The sequence below is a fragment of the Nanorana parkeri genome, unplaced genomic scaffold (assembly GCF_000935625.1).
Source record: "Nanorana parkeri isolate BGI_ZX_2015 unplaced genomic scaffold, ASM93562v1 scaffold109, whole genome shotgun sequence".
NCBI classification, from domain to species: Eukaryota; Metazoa; Chordata; class Amphibia; order Anura; family Dicroglossidae; genus Nanorana; species Nanorana parkeri.
This window is the reverse complement of record NW_017306377.1, coordinates 362,538-379,653: the sequence shown is the minus strand read 5'-3', so window position 1 is coordinate 379,653 and position 17,116 is coordinate 362,538. Positions and strand designations below refer to the sequence as shown.

The 17,116-nt window shown below is 40.3% G+C and overlaps 1 protein-coding gene across 2 annotated transcripts in view; it reads right to left on the bottom strand.

The window, feature by feature from the left end:
- Positions 1 to 8,697: 8,697 nt before the first annotated feature.
- Positions 8,698 to 17,116, bottom strand: part of FAM132A (family with sequence similarity 132 member A) — a 63,000-nt gene continuing 54,581 nt past the window's right edge. For both annotated transcript variants that reach the window (XM_018553090.1, XM_018553089.1), the window contains 2 exons: positions 14,282 to 14,360; positions 8,698 to 9,433 (listed from right to left, as the gene is read on the bottom strand). In XM_018553090.1, the coding sequence (XP_018408592.1) occupies positions 9,335 to 9,433; positions 14,282 to 14,360 (178 nt within the window). In that variant the 3' untranslated portion in view covers positions 8,698 to 9,334. The remainder of the gene's footprint in view (positions 9,434 to 14,281; positions 14,361 to 17,116) is intronic.

Genomic DNA, 17,116 nt, shown 5'->3' with positions numbered 1-17,116 from the left:
TGTAGACAAACAAACCCTGGAAACCAGATCTTGGTAAGTATGCATCTGTAAAGGAGAGGTTGGGTCAGGGGAGGAGGAGGGTTGTGAAAAGAACCTTCTCTGAAAAGTGCATATATTCTTTATAGTGACCAGATTGCTACTCTTGTTTACTATTGATCCAAAATATAGGCTGCTGGTGCGGCAACCCTCTGCAGTGGATCCCATATACCCTGCAGGTGATGCGGGAACACACAGCACTTATCTGTACTTTGGCAGAAAAGCACTGGCACCCATCCAGGCACTAACATTCCCCTTCACTTATAAAGTAACAATAACGAAATAGTGGAAAGCCTTAACCACAGTCTGGCTATGTGGGGGAAGAAAGATCATGTTGATTTATAGCGTGCTACTCTCAATGTCAAACATATTTTGAAAGCTTTTCAAGCTGAAAATAAATTAAAAGCCGAGCTACTTTAGCTTGTCTGTCAAAGCCTCTCGCTGAAGTACCCTCTAAACTTATGTCATATTGTATACGCAAGCACATAAATGCATGTAAAGTGCATTGCAGGCAGCAGAAACCTATAACCTGAACACCCATGATATCACCAGTACTCAGCAAACTGAATGCGTCTAAATCTTGGCTTATCTGAAAGGGTCAGTTCACTTATTAAATTACTACAATTCAATATTAAAAAATAACTGAATTCTTGAAGCTGTACACAGAAAAGGCAGGCAGAAGATAAAGGACTAGTCACCATTATTGCCTGTGGTCCCTCGGCAGCTGAACGTTTCCCCATTACTGACTTACATCGCCTTGTTCTGTACCATGTCTGTTGGAGGCGGCCAGCTTGGTAGGGTAAGGGTTTTGCTTCTTTATGTCAGAGTCTCCAGCTAGAACAGTGAGCAGCACATTAGTGACATCTTCAAATCTTACTCTGAATTCCTTGAGACTATGGGGGTGATTTACTAACCTAAACACACACACGCACCAGGTGCGTGTGATTTTCACACAGCAAAACGTATTTATCAACCAAAAAGTCTCTAAAAGCATATTTCCACTAATGCCATATATGGAAAAATCATGCACATGATGCATATATAATGCTGCTTCACAGTTTAGACAAAAATGGTTAGCTCATGCATTTACATTCCTGCATTCATCAACGCAAGCAACATAATATAGAGCTAATTTACACAACATCACCTTGCAATTCAATGCTTGGCTTTGCACAACACACCTGCTGGGTGTGTACACATTACAAAGGTGTTTAGATTCCACCCATAGATCATGCTGGGAGGGAACACACTACAGAGGTGTATACTTGTTCGTGGTGTGTTTATAAGGTTAGTAAATCAACCCCTATCAGTCAGAGACAGCAGTGCCTTATATTTCACAATGCAGATGGGCAGCTATGGGGCTGTAGGCAGAGGAGTGCTTAGACACACTAACACGTCAGAAAGTGCATTGTTATCTTCAGGAGTAATTCATGACAAGAAGTAATTTTTTAGTTGAGGTCAACCTAACTACATATGGCAAGCTGAGTACCTGCAGACAGAATCAAACACCGCGCCAGCAGATTTTGGTTCAAGAGAGTATTAATCAATGATGTTCAGGAGTGCAGGGCGATAACAGGGCAGCTCTCACCAGGTTCAGAACAACCTCAGCACTGCAAGACAAGACACAGAGAGCGACTCCATCGCATAAAAACTTTTTAATAAACGAATAAAAAATGGTACAAAGGTACTCACAAAAGACGAATAAAAACAGGCATAAAAGGGTCAGAACGAAAGGTGCATATCCACCAATTGGTTCTGAGGAAGGAGGCGTGACCTCTGAAACGCGTAAACCACTTCACTACCAGGGAAGATGAACAGCCGGTGGATATGCACCTTTCGTTCTGACCCTTTTATGCCTGTTTTTATTCGTCCTTTGTGAGTACCTTTATATCATTTTTTATTTGTTTATTAAAAAGTTTTTATGCGATGGAGGCGCTCTCTGTGTCTTGTCTTGCAAAGCTGAGTACCTATTGAATTGCGATATTTGTTAGGCATCTGGCAATTAAATCTCTTCACCTTAGTTCACATATTACATATTACAGGCACTACTAGATGGTCTCTCTTCCTTTGTTGGAGTTTCTTTAACATTATAGTAAATGCAGTAGGGTCAGTGAGACTTCTACTATCATAGATTCCTTTATGTCGGTGGTAGACAGAAACAGGATCCTTGGCTTAGGGATCTTTCCACTGAAACCCTGAAGAGATGGAAGAAGAATTCAACCAACATTCCCCCTAAGTAAAGTCACTTTCACGTGGGGTGACTCTTTACCAACCACTGGCATTGGGAGCTGTTCACTGACATCCTTCTTTGCCACTGACATTGAAATATGGATATTACTTTGATTTGGCCATATCCATACCCAAACATATCACAAATCTTTATTTCTCCAGCTTTGGAAGAGTTGGGAATGGATAAACTCTTGGTCAGCTTTTAATTGTTGCCTATGACCCTATATGCCTTATAGGATATGACTTGTCAATTTCTGCTGTCAAACAAAACAGGAAGTGAAGAGAAATGTACCATACTTCCTAACTGAGGGGTGTCAGACAGAACAGGGGATGAGGAAAGATCCCTCCAAAGGAAACACAGACAGTAATAAAAACACATTTAACATAGAAGGACAAAGATTAAGAATAGTGGTGGCCAATTTGCTTGGAATAGGGGGCCTCAAGTGTGGCCCCTGTCTTCACCAAAGTCATATCACATGACAGTCAGTGAGTGTAATGCTACAGAAAGCTGTCAGAGGCTGCAGACATGCAACAAGAGATGATCAGAGGCCTACAAACATGCTTCAGGATTTGATTGGAGACTGGAGATATTCTTCAAATGTCATAAACTGGACACATTTTCTCAAAAACAGCATCATTGTGACCAAAATTCAGACGTGTTTGTTTGATTACTGCATGCTTTTTCAGAAAAAGATGAACAATGGTTGCCTATGTATTTCAATTATGACAGTGGACCAATATTTTTAAACCATGGACCAAGGAAAAAAAAGAACACAAAGTGTGCAAAACAAATTGTAACGTGTTCTAATAAAAATACACAATAAAGAAATGATTTCATATTTGTGTAAGAAATAAATGAATGCCAGTAACGTGTTTATATCTTTTAAAAATGACCTGTAATTCTGTTTCTCTTCACCTTTATAAAAGGTTGGTCATTTCCATGACTCGATCTTTGGCCAATTTATACAAAATAAGCAAGGATATAGCTCAACACTGGGCTTACATGAACCCTGAGCAAGGGAAGCTATTTGGTTCTGAAGGGAATTCATCAAGGATTCACATAATTTACTATTTTGTTTAAATTATGTTTAAATACAAACTGCTTATATACAGTGAGGGGAAGTTATCAAAACTGGAGCAGACAAAATCTGGAGCAGCTGTGCATGGCAACCAATCAGCTTCTCTCTTTAGTTTGTTCAGTTACAATTTAAAAATAAAAGAGAGAAGCTGATTGGCTACCATGCACAACTGCTCCAGATTTTGTCTGCTCCAGCTTTGATAAATTCCCTTCAATGTTCTTTTCCACCAGGCTTCAAAAGTTAGGCATCTTATATGAATAATTTATGTACATTATAAGCTTAATGTTTAAAGCAGAACTAATCTTAATTATAAAAAACATGCTAGCAGTTGCAGTTTCTTTTACTAGACGAGACTTTATAGTTCTGTTCTGCCAAAAAAAAAATACTCTGTGTATCTGCTAGCAATTTTTTCCATTGTGTACACTCCATGGACGCATGTGCACTGCAGTATGCACCCCAGCCCACTCCTGCGATCAACAATGTAGCTGCAATGATGTAACTCCAGTACACATGCACAAGAGTTAGATCATCAGTAGCTGCCAAATGACCAAAGGGATGCCAGGAGAAAATTGGGAGAAGATGGCAGTGGTAAGGTGGAGCACAGACCTGCCAATGCAGAATGAAGCTAAACTAGAGGGTAAGTCTGCCATAATGTGCAAGTATGCTATGCATACTTGCACATTATGGTAAATGCTCTAGAGACCTGTAGACACTATAGTTCTTTAATATAGTTACATAGTTACATAGTATTTGAGGTTGAATAAAGACATTAGTCCATCAAGTCCAACCTATTAGGATCTCATTCTAGGAGTACCTGTACCCCTGTATATTGACACTAAACTCAAGGGTTAAATCTTAAAAATGTATCACTTTTGTAGTGTCACTTTAAGTTCCAGGCCCACTTCAAGAAAGAACCAGATGGCGAGCCTGTAGTTTCATAAAATAAAACTTAGACTATGCCCAAAAAACTTAAAGGAGAACTATGGGGTTAAGGCTTTTCCCCATAGTTCTCCTTAGGGTAACGGGAGGACACAAACTAGCATCCTCCCGTCACCTTAGGCTCAGTATACTGCGAGCTGTAGCTTGCGGTATACTGAGACGCCAAAGTATACCGTAAGCTACTGCTCGCGGTATACTGAGACGCAGCAGCTGAAGCGGATCCCGACAATTGTGCCGGGATCCGCCTAGCTGCGTGACTGACAGCTGGCTCTGCCTATCTATCTCCCCCCTCCCCCATCCGATCTGCCAGTCAGCGCTGGCGGAGCGTGGAGGGGGGAATCCAGCCCCTCCCCTGTTACGGCAGAGAGCCGTGACAGGATCGAGATGTGAGCGAACGCCGGTATGTGTTCGCTCACCTCCCGATCTACTGAGCCGACCTGTGACAGTCTCATTGTCACAGGTCGGCTAGAACTATGAGGTGAGTGAAAAGCACTCACCTCATAGTTCTCCTTTAACTAGACAAATGTATATATATTTCAAGAGCTGTTCAGTCCAATCTAAATTTGTCCATAGACTTTAGATGGCAGCCTCTCAATCCCACTTTTTTAAAGATCTCACACTAAGCCATGCCTGCAGAGTAGATGACCAGGAAGAAAGTAACCATTTGTCACCAAAGGGACTTGAACATGGTTATATGTAAATGTTTCAGCACTTCCATTATGGTCTTTTCAACCAGCAGCAAGAGGAAGGAAGGAGACCCTACTGTAAAGTAGACGTTAGGCCTGCTTTTAAAACATATATTGTCCACCTAACACCGTGGTATTGGCTTACACTGCCACAATATATATATATATATACAGTATGCTGTGTTGTCTGCTGGTGCCATTTATCTTTAAATGAAAATAGTAAAAACAGAATCAGTCACATGCTTAACAAAACATCCCAAAGGTAAATAAGGAAGAAGAAAGAGTCTGTGAAGGTTCTCATTCATCCAGGTCATGGTATATCTGTAAAAAATATGTCAAGGCAACTGGACTTGCTGTATTTTTCTTGAACATATACAATATATACTACATGTATTCAAGAAAAATACAGCAAGTCAAGATGAAAGAGGCACACAAAGGGATAGGTATGTGCTATAAATTTACACAAAATATAAAAACAATCAACAATATTTAATAAGGGAAAATATTTAACCCTCTGTCGTCAGTAGGGTTCCTGTGGAATGTATGCACCCTTCCCAAAAGACATTTCACCACTTATCTAAGTGGCTTCTAAATTGTATACCAGGAACAGATCCCAGCATTTTATCCAAACAGATAAGTTACCTTAATCCAATCACCAAAATGAATCAAGGCAGATGGTGATTTTCCAAAAACATGACAGGGGTGAACATGGTGGGTTACTAGACATATAGAATCTGCCTTGAGACATTTCATGACATCATAGTGATTGGGTCAAGGTGATTGAGTTGCCTGTATAGCTATAAATGCTGAGGTCTGTTCCTGACATACTGTACATTAGAGCTAAGAAAGCCACAGAAGAGTAGTGAAATGTGTTCAATGTAAAAGAAAAAGTTCAGTTGAATGTGACTAACTACTACTGACTATACCATTACCTGGATAAATTACAATCTTCACAGACCTCCAGGGAATGTATATCTTTCTGTAAGTTCATGCCTCACCCACTGGATCTTTATACCCAGCACATGTCTTTTTCTGAACCAGACACCTCATTGACAGTACTGTTTCATCTCATGGGTTTTCTGGTTCTGTTTACAGTCTTGTGCTGCTTTTAAAATAGCAACCGACATGGAGTCTACTTCCTATGTCTTTTATTTTTCACCATAGTAATTATAATAGTAACACATTGCAATATGACTTTTCCCCAGACATATAACAAGGTGATCTATAGATTAGACATTGCTTCGGTTTGTGTATTTTCCACATTATTTCCATATAAATAAGCCATCCATAAGCCTGGTGGGTACTTAGGAATTCTCTGTACTTGGTATATTTATGAAACCCCAAACTTTTTTCAAAGAGAGAGAGATAGAGCGAGAAAGAGAGAGCGAGAGAGCGAGAGAGAGAGGTCAGCATAATGGCTGGTTTTGATCTCCTATATATTTACAAACCCTAGTTGCAGATAGATTGTGATTTGTGCTCTGAACTTTTTCAGTTTCCACTGAGGTTATGCGAACATATCAAACAATTGGAGATTTACAAGCCTTTATGGCAGGAACACCTTTCCATGTAGATGGCCTTTTTAGTGAAGAGTACAGTCTTTTTGGGCTTATCACAGTTATATTGCCATTTGATTGCAGATTTTCATACCACTTCTGACATAATGTCCCTAAACGTTATGAAAAAAAGTTTCTTACTCTTTGCTAAAAACATAATGTAGAATCTCACTGTAGGATGTGTGGCGTATTTAGAATCTGAGAGTTTTTACCTCTTCTAGACATGGAACCCCCTGCAAAAAAAAATTGTTTAATTTAATTTCGGATTTGGATTTTTATTTCTTTCATTTTCCAGATTTTGGATCGCAAATTCTATTTGGTTTGTTATTCAGATTTCGTATCCATCTGAAATTTCATTTCAGAACGATCCACAACAGGAAGTCACATGACCGTGCCTGTAATTCAACCCCTAACAGCCAAGAACACTATCTGATTGGCCAGAGAACAGTCACATGTCCAATTTAGTTTTGCTTTTAACTTTTCATTTTGAATTTTCGTTATTCGGATTCGTTTGCATTCGATTCTGGAAATTCAGATGCATTTGAATGTCCGAATTTAAGGAAATTCCTACAAGTTTCAATTCAGAACAAAACAAACTTTCCATGTCTAACCTCTACCTCTTCAGATAAATCAGCGAGCAGTTAATGTGATACAATTGCTTTTCCATGCTATATTTGGAATTAGTTGGCTGGTGGGGTATATCAGGGTACTATACATGTGAAAGTAATTAGTTTATTTTTCTATTATATGGACAAGTGCCAAAATTGATTTTAGATGTAGATTTTTATGAATTTTAAACTACAATTAAAGAAATTGCGTTTAATATTATAAATGTCTTGTGTGGTCTAGTTTTTGCACCTGAAAAGTCCAAATGCCAAATTAATTATGTTTGTATGAGCACAATAGGGTATGTGTTAAGAGCCTCTAGTTACATTACAGCCTAGGATGGCCTTTACCGCTTTCAAGAGCTTCCATCATTCCTTCCTAACATCTACATCCTATCCTTGTGGATTCCGGTGTAGGTCTTCCACATGGTCATCTTTTTCTTGGCTTAACAAGAATAAAGTTTTTGGTTGCTTTATTTTCATCCAGTCAGATTATATGACCTGTCCATCTGAGCGTGTTTATTTGAAATTCACAACATCAAAGTCACCAAACAATTGATAGAGGTCACAGTTCTGTGGCACCAATGTTTGGTCAGGTGTGTCCTCACTTTTGCGATTACACATCTAATCAGAGAATACTGGACAGAGTGGACCATAAAGAAAAGGATTGTTACAGTCAGTTGTTACAATACTGATCCTACTTTTACCTGGAAATCTCAGTGGAGTATATTTTAAATTCACCTGCTAAAGTGCCTGCTGCTATTCATTTGAGAGAGCAAGCAGATTGAAAATTAATGTTTTCTCTCTTGAAATATTTATAAATCAGTTCAATGAACAATAATGTCATGCGATGTTTTATTGCAGTTTTTTAGTTAGCTTGTTCCTCTGAAACATTTGACCTGACCCATGGGCTGAAAATGGACCGTGGGGCACATTTTAGAACATTTCCTGCAGTCATTCCTATTGTTTTTAACTAGTATATGGGATACATTGCTTGCAGACAAAGAAAGCTTTCACAAACCTAGGCAATTCAAACTGACCATATACGGTATGATGACAAAGCACATATTATAAGTTACCTTCATAGAATAGCAACTAGCAATAGGTCCAGAAATAAAAGCTGCTAAGTAATATACAAATCTTGCCTTTACCTGAGCCTCTGTTTTGAGCCTTTAGGCTGTTTATCACATGAAAGGATCAATAAAATAAAAAGCTGACAGGAGGAAAGAGCAGCATTGATGACTTGTCAGTGTTTGGCTGCTCCTTCATTATTCAGTTTCTGTCAAACGTCAAAGCTGCAGTGGCAATCACAATTGTCTGACTTTAGTTAGCATCTCTCTGTATATGATCTTAAAGTGAACTTGGCCTGGACTCAATTGTAACATCAGTGTTAGAATATGTGTGGCAATTCAAACTGATCACTGAGCATCTATGGAGCATCCTTGCATCTTAGACCCAGACTGTACATGGGACCTCAAGCTTTGCCCAAGCTCTGGCTAATTATGTAATTCTTACTATTAATAAAATGAAGGTTTTTTTGTTATAGATGAATGTGAAATGTTTATTAAATTACAGCCATCTTATGCAATACTTTATAAGATAAAAATCAATACAAAGATCAATGCTTATAAAATCAAAAACGAACATGTAATGTAGATTTCTTGCGTGCACCTTGTGACATCATGGACACCATGACATCACAGCAGAACAGGGTTCACTCTTGCTCCATTTTAATTTGGCGATCAAAGTGTTCTCAAAGTCCCATGCTTCATTTCGGCAGAGTCCATGTACAATGGGGCCGATGATGTACTGCTGGAAAACGAATTGTCAACCTTTCGGAAGTTCTCTTTCCTCAATGACACACATTGTACAACAGACAACGAGCAGGACAGGATCCTCTAAATATTACAATTTTATTTATAGAGTCCGACATGTAAATACTGACCCATTCACTGTTAATGGGGCCTGCAATGGTATGCATTAGAGAGCCATTGAAAGCAGTTGCAGACTTTCATGGCATTGCAAGACTCAGCGGCAGCAGCAACAGGCATTGGGCCTACATGAATTTCCTCCTCGTCCTGCGAGTGCCAAGCAGTTACGCAGGAGAAGGTCCTAGGTAACGTATATGGTGAAAGCTTCTTCCATTGCAGGTAAGTGAATGTGTAAGCTTGATATTGCTTCAGTCTAGGTTCCTCCAACTGTTTTGTCTACAGTCCCATAAAGATGCCCATAAAATCAGATCCGTTTTGGACGGTGATGGGTGCCCCTGCACCATTGTCGACAAATATTGATGTGTACTGGCCACTCTGGAAGAGGAAAAAACAAGGGAATTACATGAGATACACGATACATTTGTGAGATCTAAGGCATTGCTGCCTCTTACCGCTAGTCTTAGGGGATTTGGTGATATCCCTACTGTGCTGCTCATTGTTCTCCTGGATGGAGTCTCAGAAATGAGGAAGCAAAGCCTTACCACACAGGAAATATTGGTGACTAGCCCTTTCAACTCTGCCTGCCTTTTTTGGCACAGCTTTTAGGGTTCAGTTCCTCTTTAAAGCAAAATCTCAGGCAAACAGCTGAATACACAGATTATACAGTATATATATATATATATATAAGCTGTTATGCCTGTCATTTTCTGTTTATTTAATGGGACATTCAAGCATCACTAGATTACTGACTAAAGGCATTGGGATGGAATGGTCCACTAGATCAAAATCTGAGTACTAAGCAGATATGCTCTCTGTATGACGGGAGTATAACGTTAATATAAACAGACCTGCTGCTTTACCCTAACGTACGTGGGCACTGTATCCTATAGGTGAAGCCAGGTCAACGAAATGCTGTACATAAAGTGTTTAGAATATAAGACCTGTCTACCTGCAGGTGGTAGAAATAAAAATGTGACTCGGCATAAAGACAAGCCCTTTGTCCATGTAATCTAAGATGTCTTTTTCCTCTTAAAGGCTTGTTTCAACTGAAATTTCATATACACCATCTGCATATTACTTAGTGTTTCAGTGACAAGACAAACACTTCATCTGGTCAAAAATGGCCAGGTAGCTCTGCAACCTTACAGTTAGGCCTTTCAGAGGGGCACCGCGATCAGGTCCGCCTGCCAGTTTTTCAGGCAGGTCTGATCAGAAGCCCAATGCTAGTCTATGGGCAGCAAGATCTAAAGGGATGTGCACCCGTTTAAATACGATTACCCCCAACTCCGGCCAGGTCCAGAAAAACAAATGGAACAGAATTCCGGTTTGGTGGACCTGATCGTGGTGGATTGGGGGTTATACTATGTAAGCGGACATGTGTCCCTTTACATTCGACTCCCCATAGACCAACGTGGGTCCGGTAATGTCAGTTTTTCCTCCACAGTGATATCCGTTCTGATTAGCAGGGAATCCGTGCATAGATTCCCTGCTGATTGGAGCTGAAGGTCGCCCGTGTGAACGGGGCCTTAACGTATTGTTATGGAGGGTATGGAAGTAATTGAGCAACATATCTGTATGCTTGAGGTTGGCAGCTTCTGCACATCAAAGGATTTCCACTGTCTCAATGCTTTGCAACTGAGATAATCTGAGACTGAAGTCCCACATTGAAAATTATTGATCCAGATACAGATTTATTCCAAGTTAGCAGTATAAGTCTTTATCACAAAACCAATGTGTTTTGGGGGTCAGAGGGAGCCCCCTTCATTAGGGCTTGAAGGGATGTACTAACTTCTGGACTGAAAGTGAAAATGAATACACATTGAGCTAATTTGACCAAGTTGTTAATTCACTAGCATGCAGAGTCAGTCAGCAGTTGGTTTTAACAAGCAGCAGTCTTTTAATACAACTTGGAATAAATCTGTGTTTGAACAAATATGTTTTAATTGATGTCAGTGTCCCTGCTGGGTAGATTCTACCCGGTTTATTTGTCTTGTCTTCATACCTCTATTCCTAAGGTGTTTCTGGGACAGGAAATGAATCCCTGAATGGACTCAGACTGCAAAAAATATACTGACAAGGGGTTTTAACCTTTACATACTCTACTAAAACTAAAACAAAAAGGTTTGACACTTTAAAGTTTAATTCCCTTCCTATATTCTGTCTATTCGGTGCAACTGACCTCCTTTCAGTGCCCTCACAATCTCTGTAGTCCAGTAAACTTGGGTGGCATAGTCTGTAACCACAGAACACAAAAACTAGTAGATAACTCAATCACAAGATTTCCTTCCAATGTTTATTTAAAGATCCCAGAGCTTCATAAGCTAAGTTTGTTTGGAGACCAAAATGTCAACTCTCTAAGTAAACATTTTCCTTGTGAGTGAGTCTTCTGCACCCTGGCTGGTACATATACATATAAGCTTGTTTAGTCAAACCCCTCTTTGCTTACACACCTCAGACTGTTGAGTGAACACGTTCGAGAAGGTATTTGCATACGGCACAAACAAACGGTTCATTGCTTTTATAAACTCTTGCTAGGAAAACAGTTTTCAGAGCAAAGTTCTTGGAAGCGAAGCAGAGCAGCAAATCAAACTATTTTAAAGATGTTCATCCGCAAGAAAAACAAATGCAGCCGTGGATATCTAAAGACTCTCTAGATGATGTCTGCAGCTTCCAAAAACAATAATAGTAATTTCTAGCTGTCTCACGCAGACAACTGCTAATGTTCCAGAAAAATAACTGAAGAAAGGACTGCTTTACGGAATTTTATGATTCCGAGACTTTCAATGAAACGAAGAAAAAAAAAGGTTCAAATAAACAAAGGCTGGAGGATTCCTCTTTATAGATCAGCCTTGAGGGCCACTTGCAAAAACAAAATACCATAAGGAATGGCATCCTGGGAAAAATAAGACGACTCCTTGAAGTGTATTACAAATAAAATATAAACAGAGAGGGAGATATTTTGCTATCCCAAAGCGGTTGTAATTGAATGGACAGTTAGAAATCATAAATGGGCAATTCATCAAGTTTCATGATCTGTTTTGGTGTCTTATGCGGTTAGATTTTCATTGGTGAGTCAACTAGAGCTACGGCTGATTTAACAATAATTCAGTTTAATGCATGGCAGTCTGACAGTCTGAATAAAGAAACAAAATATTTAAACTGTGGGCAGAGAGCTCTCTACTCTTCTGTGAGGATAAACAGTCTGTCTCTAGCCCTCAGTAGGAGACTACTATGCTCACAGCCAGAAATATTTGGTCCTCCATGAGAACAGTGAACCTCATAATCAAAGTGCCTAAGGCTGGGTTCACACCTAGGCGTATCGAATATGCGCGTTTGTGATTTGCGCTAAAAAACGCGTGACAAACGCACGTTTCCGAGGGCTTCCTGGCTGTATCCCAATGCATACGCACGGCAAATACGCCCCAAAGAAGCTCCTGTACTTCTTTGGGCGTAGGGCGTTTTGCAGCGCGTTCCTACACGCTGTAAAACGCCCAGGTGGGAACCATGCCCATAGGCAATGATTGGTTTTCACATGTTGAGCGTTTTACAAAGCGTAGGCCTGGTTCACACCTGGGCCCAAGGCCTGGTTCACACCTGGGCGTTTTACAGTGCGTTCCTACACTCTGTAAAACGCTCAACATGTGAAAACCAATGATTGCCTATGGGCATGGTTCCCACCTGGGCGTTTTACAGCGCGTAGGAACGCCCTGCAAAACACCCTACGCCCAAAGAAGTACAGAAGCTTCTTTGGGGTGTATTTGCCGCGCGTATCCATTGGGATACAGCCAGGTAGCCCTCAGAAACGCGCATTTGTCGCGTGTTTTTATTCGATACGTATATTCGATACGTCTAGGTGTGAACCCAGCCTAAAGGAAAATGTTCTTGTTACCTAAAGCTGCCAATCAGATTCCCTCTTTCATATTCATAGCAGAGGGTTAGGCTTATGAAAAAAAGAATATTACTGGTATCTATAGACAACAGTTGCTCATTTTAAATAAAGCTGATTTTGAAGCTTACATACTGTATGACTAGTAGACTTTTAGCTACCTGATTAGGAAACCTGCTATCTTTTAAGCCTAATTCTCTGAAGAATTGTCTTAAAGAGCATGAGCAACCTGAGAATTGCTTTAAGGGAGTTCAAGGAAAGCATGTAGTAAGTTGTTGCCATAACCATTCACATGCTTGCTCTTCCACTTCCTGTCCTGAGGCGTCTTGGTCTGGGTGTAGTCAATAGCAAAACCCTGTGGTGCACAATAGTTAGAGCTGGCAATACTGAGTGTATATGTTTCAGCTATGAAGGCATCAATGGCATGTAGTGAGACCACTACATTTGGTACCGCAGATGCTGAAAGGAATAAAACAGTTGCTTGACACAAAAGTGTGCTTGGGAGCCATGGTGGTAATTCCACCACCGATTCCAGGAATATAAGGTCTGAATCCACATTTGTGGCAAAAAGAAGCATATGAGGAATGTAATTAAATAAAGTTGTACAACCAGAAAGATTTTAATAGTCTGTAAGTGGCAACAAATGGTTTTCTACCCTTAGATAAGCTTGCCATACATATGGAAATTTGATAGAATGATTGCATGTTTGATTCCATTTTTTGCTGAAACCTCCAAGCAAATAAAGATGTAATTTGGGGATTTTGATCAACTGATTGAAATTGCCATGATTGAGCGCAGTGAAAATATCTGATCATTTGACTTACTTCCTCCCATTTCGATTTTAATGAAGTGGATCATTCAATAAGCTTTATTGAAGATGTCAATGTAATGCCCAGTTTTACTTAACAATTGACCAAATTGTGCTATTCAGGTTGATTTTATTCCCTCCCTCCCTAGATGCACATACTTGCCTTTCCTTTACTGCTGCTCTGTTCTGATCTGTTCTGTGTAAGCTTACCAACGGCTGAGGACTCTTCCTGACCAATGTAACAGGGCTGGGCAAATCAGAAAGTACCAGCTATATCAAGGGGTGGATCATATGCTTTTCCATAGATAGAAATGCCAGGAATTTTCTTCGTCCCGTGACTGAGCGAACATCAAAAGACATAAAGAAAGGGAAGTATATGCTGCTGGAGACGGGGGCAGTAAAACTACCCCACTACTTATACTTGCATGGGCAAAGCAAAGGTTTATTTTAAGAGACGATGTGTGGCTGTTAGCAGGAGGTAAGCTAGGCCCACCTGTCCTTTACAATGTTAGAATAATATGTGACTAACCTGTAACTGTAGCAATCCTTGGACATGTACAGTAAATATTTTACTGTTACTTTCCAATCCAGCAATTACTTCCAGAGACCTGAAAAACACAATCAGAGACAACAATTTAAGATATAGCAAAAGTGATGGCCAGGAAAGTTTTGGTACTTCACTACATTTCAATCTAGAAACGGTATGCATAATCAATTGCCATCCAAAAAAAAAAAACACTTATAGGGTTTTTCCACCAATCCATTTGAAGGCAGTTAAGGAATGGTGTTTGACTTGTCTAGACCTCATCAAAAGAGATGTTTTCTGTCAGAAAAAGGATCTCTTAAAGGAAACCTTAAAGGACAGAACTATAGGAGCTGCCATTATTGACATACCTCTAAAGATGCAGCCTTTATGGTGGATATGGTTGGCACATATGGGATAAAGATGTTCTTTATCCCATATGCAAGCATTCGCTTTTTAGTATGATCAGGAAGCCGGGAGGCGGGTCATGACGTGCCGCCTAGCTTCCTGATTATCTAGGAAGCCGGCTTCATTTATTGATAGGCAGCCTTGCTTCCTGACCAATCAGGAAGCCAGGTGGCACGTCATGACCCACCTCCTGGCTTCCTGTTTATCTAGCAAGCCGGCGTCACTTGTTGCCAGGCAGCCTGGCTTTCTGATCAGGAAGCTAGGCGGCGCGGATGCCGGTATTGGTATTCGATATCGGCGAGTACCGAACAAAATATCGGTACTCGTACTCGATACCGAAAAAACATTATCGGTGCATCCCTAGTTTCAATAAGCTTAGGCAATGTCACAACATTTATTTCCATCCAGAGTTGCATTCATTTTTCACCATCTTGTAGTGATGATGGGAGAGACGGACCACTGTGTAAAGTCTTCTCCAACACATCCCTGATTCTCAGTGGGGTTAAGGTCTGGACTGGCCAATCCATGTGTGAAAATGAGGTCTCATGCTCCCTGTACCACTCTTTCACAATCTGAACCTAATGAATCCTGGCTTTGTCATCTTGGAATATGCCCAATGTGCCAAAAATCCATTGATGGAAAAACCTAATCATTCAGTATATTCAGGTATGTTTTGCTTAGCTAAATCCAGGTGGTGACTTTTTTTTTGGACAGGCAGTGTATAAAGTAGTCGTCTGTATTCTTTCCAGGAAGGAGAGGGTTAAATATAATCATTTTTCAATCACTGCCTCTTAGTTCCCTGAGGCTTAGTGAGAAGTGAGAGACTGGAGTACACAAATAAGCCTGACATAGCCAGCACATTCACAGTGCGCAGTGCGTGATGCCAGGCAGGAGCCGGCCCTGACATGCATGTCTCTGCCCGAGATTCTTCCAGAATGATGACACTGTGTCCACTCATCCCCGCTCAATATCAACCTTGATTCACAGCCTCGCTGGAATGGAGAGTTGCTGGGAGCTAATAATCTCATTTCAGGAGAATTGCAAAGTCAGAAAATTCCGGTCCAGAGTCATATAGAAATCATGTCGAGGACAACTCTACCCAAACTGATAAGGTGACAGAGTCTCCTTATCCAAGGGCTTGTTCTCTTATTGCTTGATAAATATCCCTCAATGTGTTTTCTGTAAAGATTATGGACGTTCAAAATAACCAACAAATAAACTACTCAAGAATTGAATTGCAAATATCTGCAAATACACGAGGAAGCCATACTGCTGTTTTAAGGCACCTCTGGTGAGTGCGGTCCCCAACTCTAAAGAATTTAAGTTACCCAACTATGGCACATATATAGCAATACACAAAAAGAGAGTCATTGAAGCTAATTCTACTGATTTTTTTTCTCTGCTGACTAGCTTTACATTGTACTGGGGCCCCCCTTTGTACCGATTTGTATATTGCCCTGCCCATGCTAACCTTTCCCCTTTTGCCAGGTTTAGACAGATCAGCGCAATTGGTTCTTTTATTTTTAAAGATTATAGTTTCCCTTTAAATATCACCAATACAGGCAAAATGTACAAACTGGTGGCAGTGAAGGCAAGAAGTAACAATGCTGTTCTATATATCGCAGCTCTTTGTCATCGTTCTGTAATATTATTATATTTTATTGCACAATACCGCTAAACTCAGCGATCACTATCGTTGTTTGTGTGAAATTCTGGAAAAAGCATTTCTAATTGCTGCATTTGGTCTTTGCTGCGTGCTCCTCTTGTTTTTCTCTGGGTGTCGATACCTCCCTATGCTTTTTATCGATCATGCTACATGAGCATAATAAATTCATGCCAAGATTCTACACTCCCGTGAGGTAGGAGCGTATCGGATGTCGCAGAGTTTCAGTGGTTACACTAACTATCGGCTATGTGTTACAGTCACAGTGGCACATTCCAGCAGCATGACTACATCTTATTATTCCAACACATGGGATGCCATAGACGAGTAAAACTGGAGTGTCTGGTATTTGGTTTCCTAATGAAAATTAGCCTCATTACTGGCCGTGATGTCCAAGCTGTTACCGTAATCTACTATACATTCACTTTCAGCGCCAGGAGCTCAGATCTGGTGTTTTTTTGGCGCAGAGCTCTCGGTGTTGAAAGCGAATTTGTACCCTAAGGCACACGAACCTGCCCTGTAACAATAACCGTCATACTAACCCTACCTGTAACGTTAATCTTCACACTAACCCTACCCATAACACTAACCTTAACACTAACCATTCCTGTAACATTAACCTTCACACTAACCCTTCATGCAATACTAACCCTCCTTGTAACATTAACCTTTACACTAATCCTACCTATAACACTAACCTTAACACTAACCATTCCTGTAACACTAACCTTCATGCTAACCCTCTCTGTAATACTTACCCTCCCTGTAAC